Source organism: Microtus ochrogaster, unplaced genomic scaffold (assembly GCF_000317375.1).
Source record: "Microtus ochrogaster isolate Prairie Vole_2 unplaced genomic scaffold, MicOch1.0 UNK49, whole genome shotgun sequence".
Classification (NCBI taxonomy): domain Eukaryota; kingdom Metazoa; phylum Chordata; class Mammalia; order Rodentia; family Cricetidae; genus Microtus; species Microtus ochrogaster.
In genome coordinates this window covers 1,119,128-1,124,853 of record NW_004949147.1, presented here as the reverse complement: position 1 = coordinate 1,124,853, position 5,726 = coordinate 1,119,128, and the positions used below count along the sequence as shown (strand labels likewise).

The 5,726-nt window shown below is 52.4% G+C and overlaps 1 protein-coding gene across 2 annotated transcripts in view; it reads right to left on the bottom strand.

The window, feature by feature from the left end:
• Positions 1–902: 902 nt before the first annotated feature.
• Stoml1 (stomatin like 1) overlaps positions 903–5,726 on the bottom strand; it is an 11,365-nt gene continuing 6,541 nt past the window's right edge. Inside the window, exons 5-7 of one of the 2 annotated variants that reach the window (XM_005369472.2) lie at positions 4,843–5,038; positions 4,282–4,500; positions 903–3,807 (exon numbers count right to left, since the gene is read on the bottom strand). In XM_005369472.2, the coding sequence (XP_005369529.1) occupies positions 3,614–3,807; positions 4,282–4,500; positions 4,843–5,038 (609 nt within the window). In that variant the 3' untranslated portion in view covers positions 903–3,613. The remainder of the gene's footprint in view (positions 3,808–4,281; positions 4,501–4,842; positions 5,039–5,726) is intronic. The other variant, XM_005369473.2, reaches the window with a different exon arrangement.

Below are 5,726 nucleotides of genomic sequence, written 5' to 3'. Positions count from 1 at the left end.
GCTCAGCACGGGGATACAGTAGGCACATAATAATAGCTACTCTTTCTAGCTCAGCACGGGGATACAGTAGGCACATAATAATAGCTACTCTTTCTGGCTCCTCAAAAATCCCTCACAGAGCTCGCATATGTCAGTTCCACCTCTCAGACTGGAGGTGTCGGCCTGTTTCTCCCTTTGTGCTCTAACAGGGGGCCCTCTTGTGCTGTCGCTCCCTTTTACTGGTCTACTCAGTGGCAGTCTCAAGGAAGGTTCTGTCAGACCCGTTAGGTGTTTCTGTATCCCCTCCCCTGTGGACTGCCCAGTTTGCCTTGTCTTCTGACCCAGGGGCATTTGAGCCTGTGGGCTACATCTCTGGGGTACCGGCCACACACTCAGGATACACAAAGACAGCCACAGAAGTTCCCATTTCCTGGAACAGGAATGTTAATCAGAAGTTCATTAAAAAAAAAAAAAAAAGGCGTTTCAGTTTCAGTTCTCCTTAAGCCACGATCATCTTTCCTGGAACTGACTGCTCCTTCCTGGGAGGCAGTGCTGGCTGCCAAGGTTCTGTGGATGAGGGGGCCTGGAAGGAGGCCTGGGTTCCCGTGTGAGCAGCCCTTCAGGGCACTGGCAGGTGCATGCTCACAGCTAGCTAATGGCCCAGTGGGTATAGCGGAATGGAAAATAAGGGTTCCCCGTTCACTGTTGCTCTAGTCATAAGAGCCACGAATCGGAAACAACCTAGATGTCCCTCAGCAGAGGAATCGATAAAGAAAGCGTGGTACATTTATACAATGGAGTATTACTCAAGTTTTTTTTTTTTAAATGACATCAAGATATTTGCAGGCAAACAGATGGAACTAGAAAAAATAAATAATTCTGAGTAAAGTAACCCAAACCCAGAAAGATAAATATGATATGTACTCACTTATATCTGGACATTAGTTTAAATAAATAATAACCAAGCTACAATCCAGAGAGGCAAGGCATACAGGGACTTGGGGTGGGAATATATGGATCTCCCTGGTAGGGGGAGGGACTGAAGCAGTAGGGGGGGAGGAGAAAACAGGAGGTCCAGGTGAGAAGGGAGGGGGATGGGGTTGAGAGAGGGAAGGAGGGAAAAGACAGTTAGAACTGAAGGGCATTTGAGGGCTGGTATGGAAACTCCCATTGGCCATCTTGTGTCACCAAACAAAGCTTGCAGTGCCAGGACTGGGTTTCATCCAACTGAGTTGTTGACAAAGAGGGTCCCATGGAAATCCCCAAGCAATCCAGGCTATTGCCAAGACAATAGGTTGTTCTCCATAAACTGGCAGCAAGGCCCCACAAAGAGAACACAACTCACTGAACAAGGAAGGGTTGAGCTAGTGCCTACAACTCCCAAAGTTCTGAGGTCTATGACCTAGAAAGGTACCAACCCAACTACAAAATCTTGATCTACAAACGTCGCACATGTAGGGCAACGGTGACACAAACTGTGTGGGTCTAACAGCGGATGTCTGATGTGACCTAAGGCCTACTCCATGAGATGGAACACTGCTTGGGTAGCCAGGAACCAGAGTCCAGATAACTTAGAGACCTATGGTAAAACCAAATACTACTGGTCTAAAAAAAAAAGTAACAATAAAATAACTCCTAATGGCACTCTGCTGTACTCACACGTCAGGGTCTTGCTCGGCCATCATCAGAGAGGCTTCCTCCTGCAGCAGATGGGAATCCAGAGCCCCACAGCTGAACAGTGTGCAGAGACAGACCTTGGAACACACCGCTCTAAGTGAGATGTCTCTACCAAATCATCCCCCTCAGAGCTAAGGGGACCCTACAGAAAGGGCAGAAGTGGGGGAGACAGAGGACGTCAGGAGAACAAGGCCCTCGAAAACAACTGAGCAAAGCTCACAGGCACTCAGGCTGAAGCAGGAGGCACACGGGGGCCCCGGTTTATGCTACGGCTTTCTGTCTAGGACTTGCATAGGACCCCTGAGTGTGGGAACAAGTGGGTCTCTGATTCTTTTGCCTTCTCTTGGGGTTCTTTTATTTTTTTTTTCTTTTGGCTTGGCTTATCCAACTTAGATATGATGATTTTGTTTTACCTTAACATATTTTATTTTGTTAAAAGAAAAATTCTAATCATTTAAAAAACATAAAGTGACATTACCTGCTTTCTTGGGGATAAAAAAGAAAATGGTTCCTCAATAGCTGAGGGAGCTCGGCAGGAGGGAAAGACTCTAAGGGGCACTGGGTAGCTAGCAGAGCCTAGAGCGGGGCTTTGGAACACAGCCTCAGTGAGAAAGCCTCAAGATGGTCCCTACTGTCTGTGGGACCCACACTAGCTCTGAGGGAGTGCCCAGGCCAGGTGGAGAACCTATAGCAATACAAGACAGCATCTGGCACCAGAAAAGACAGAGGGACACACTGTAGGGCCTGGTACCAGTCCAGGGCCCAGGAGGAAGGACTGCCACTGGCAGCAGACAAGCTGAGGGCTATGGGCTTGGTGTGCGATTTGGTTTCCTCTACAATCCCCTCTAGAACGTTACATTCACTTTTTAGTCGTGAGCTGAGGCTCTACCAGTGGAGCAGAAGCCAGATGAGCCAACAGCCAGGCTGCAAGCTCTATCTCCCTCATCAGCCAGGGAAGCAACCCCGTCTGCTCACAGTGGCTCCGGCTCCGCACCTGAACATGTTAAGAGCCCCTCACCTTGCTCTCCAGTTAGTTTTTGTACTCATGCCCGACTTCCCTGGTAAATCTGTTCCCTCGCTATAAAAAGAGACAGAGAGCAACCCACAGTCACCTCCTCCTGATGTTCAGGGCTCTTCCCAGAAGGAAGAGCTTCAAATGCCCCGAGAGCCTGTGTCAGTCTCTAGCCTTGGCTCTTGGCGAGGCATAGGGCCTTATAGACTTTACTTGCCCCACCGCGCCCCACAGCCAGCTGCACTTCTCCAATGCACGCTGTAAATGCCACATTTATTTGTCAGAGGCTCTCAAGCCTCTAGTAAGCACAGAATAGCAGGGCTCTCCCACATGCTGCCCTGAGCCAGCTCCTCAAGCATGCATGATGGAGCTGATGGACAAGACCAGGTGTCCTCGGGAGCAGGCCCCCTGAAGAAACAACTCTCCTCTGTCTATCCCCTCCCCTCCTAGCCTGTTCTGGCTTGTCAATAGAAAAGAGGGGCAGCCTGGCTCCACTGCAGCAACCTCTTCTTGGGGGGCTGCCCTCCCCACTTTTCCCTACTCTCTGATCTCCCTGGATGTCAGAGCCATGATCCATGTGCTCTGGTCCTTCCCATGGGTGACATACAGGCTGCTCCTGTGCCTCTTGTCTGTCCAGTCAAGTTACCAGCTGGGCAGGGCAGGCCAGGCTCTGTCTTCACTCCGTAGTAAGCTCAGGACTAGGCACTTGGCTGGGGATCGACGGAGCACAGGCCTGTCCAGAGAACCACACAGGTTCAAGTGCAGGACAGCTGACTCAGCACTGACCAGCAATAGTTGTCTCCCAGCCTTCTGGGCTCCTGGCTGGGCTGGAAACACCTTCAGGCTTCAATTTTCTGCAGCTCAGACCAATGCCTCCTATCCCAAGAGGCTTCTCTGGCTTGGCACCAGGTTCATGGTTAGGTCATGGGTGGACAACAAACACTGTTACTTCAAGGCCCTAAGGACAGCCTCCAGCTTCATGACCACAGCTAGGTCACCCTTCACCTTCAGCCGCCCACTCATGTAGGCCCCCAGGGGCCGCAGTTCCCTGCAGAGCAAGGCCTGCAGGTCCGCCTCAGCCATCTCCACCACCACATCAGGGATGCCATCAGGTGCTCCATGTCCCACTCTGCCTTGTCCTGTGGGGAGGTAGCACTGGCATCAGTAAGAGGATACTATGTGGGGAGGAGAGGTAGCACATCCCACTGGGAACAGCAAGCGCTGGTTAGCTCAAGTTCTAGAGCTGGGGGTGTGGCCTAGACTCAACCCCACCCTCCAGACATACAGTTGGAGTAGGCAGACTCTAATACAGTGGCTTCAGACTTTACTGACTGTAACTGCTTGTTGCTTCTGTTTGCAAATTTATGAAGAGAATGATAATCTTGACAAGTAGAGCGCTCAGTGTAGAGCCTGGGATGCAGCAGGCCTGCTGTGTGTGAGGCTCCTGGCTACCCGACTGAACTATTCTGCCAATCACAGGGAAACCAAAGCCCCAGCTGTCATTATGAGTTCATTCCAATTAGGTGGGAGGAGCAGCGGATGGTCTTTAAAGGACCAAGGGAGAGGGCACAAGCATCTGAGTGGGAAGGGAAGGATGGAGGGGACGGCCACACCTGCAGTGAGGTCCAGGAAGTAGGTACTCTGGGTGCCGCTAGGCAAGATGACGTTGAACTGATAGCAGGCCCCAACCTGGCTAACCAGTGCCTCTGACAGGAAGGGTTGCAGGGCAGTGAGAAGCCCCTCAGCCACGGGCTGCTTTGAGCTGGGCTCATCCCCAGCCCCGGCATGAGAGGCAGGCGGCTCCACTTCACTTATCATTTCCAAGGTGTCTACTGGGTCGGGAGGGAGACAGAACAGGTCAGTGTACTGCGAAGGTCGGCATCACCCCGCCCCTTTGTGAAGCTGCTTCTTCCAGCCCCTCATGCTCTGTACAGTTGTACCCTCTCCTAAGCTGCTTCTAGGTTCCCAGCCAACATCCCCAGCCACGTCAAAGCGACTCCGGCCTGCAGCACCACCTCCTTCCAGCTCATGCAGGACTACAGCTTCTTCCCAGAGGTACTAGGGCCTCTACACACTTGCACACTTGGGCTCTTCTCCAGGCCCCCACTCCAGTCAGCAAAATGACTAGAAGAAAAACTGCTATTAAGATAGCGGGTGAGCACTCGACTCCTTACCTGGTCCTGGGGATGGAGCACCTCCTACCACTGAGCTCATGCTTCCCCCCAGCAAGTGGAAGGCCAGCTGCTGGAGGGTGCTGTCCAGGTTGGGCACAGCTGGGCTGTCTTGGGGTGGCTGCAGCACAGCCTCCACTGCCAGCTCTACACGGTCTACCTCCAGGCCCCAAGCTCTGGTCACATCATTGATCTCCAGCTGAGGGCGGTGAGGGAAGAGATGGGAGTCATTTGATAAGGCTTCCCTGAACATCTCTGGACAACTCACTATAGCCACATATGGACATGGATGGAGGTCCCATATCCATACTGGAGAAGCTCCCAGATGGGAATCCAGCAAGAAAAGCCAGCTGCATGGTTAGACAAGAGCTGAGTCGGGGAGGGAGGTGTGAACTCTAAGTAGAAGCAGAGGAGACCTTCTCAGCAAACCCCAAATGGAAGAGTCTAGAAAAGTTCCACTTAGATTCTCAAGTATGGAGTGGGCACTGATAAGAACTCAGGGTTCCAGGCAGCCTCTTCCTGCTCTGCTGGATTTGCTCACAGGTGACAAGGAATCCCAGAGAGGAGTTTATAGACAGGAGGAGGCCAACCAAGCAGACTCCCTTTTGGAAAAGGTGCTCTTGGTGCTGTGTAGGCACTGTGCTGAGGGCTGGGAGTGGAGGAGTGCTTTCATACTGCAGCTGAGAGATGAGGGGGGCTGGGCAGGGGTGTGGTGAGGTGAGGGGTTGGGGCAGGGGGTATGGTGAGGGGGGTTAGGAGGGCTGGACAGGGGTGTGGTGAAGAGATTAGGAGGGCTGGACAGAGGTGTGGTTAGGGGATTAGGGGTCTGGGCAGGGTGTGGTGAGGGGATTAGGGGTCTGGGCAGGGTGTGGTGAGGGGATTAGGGG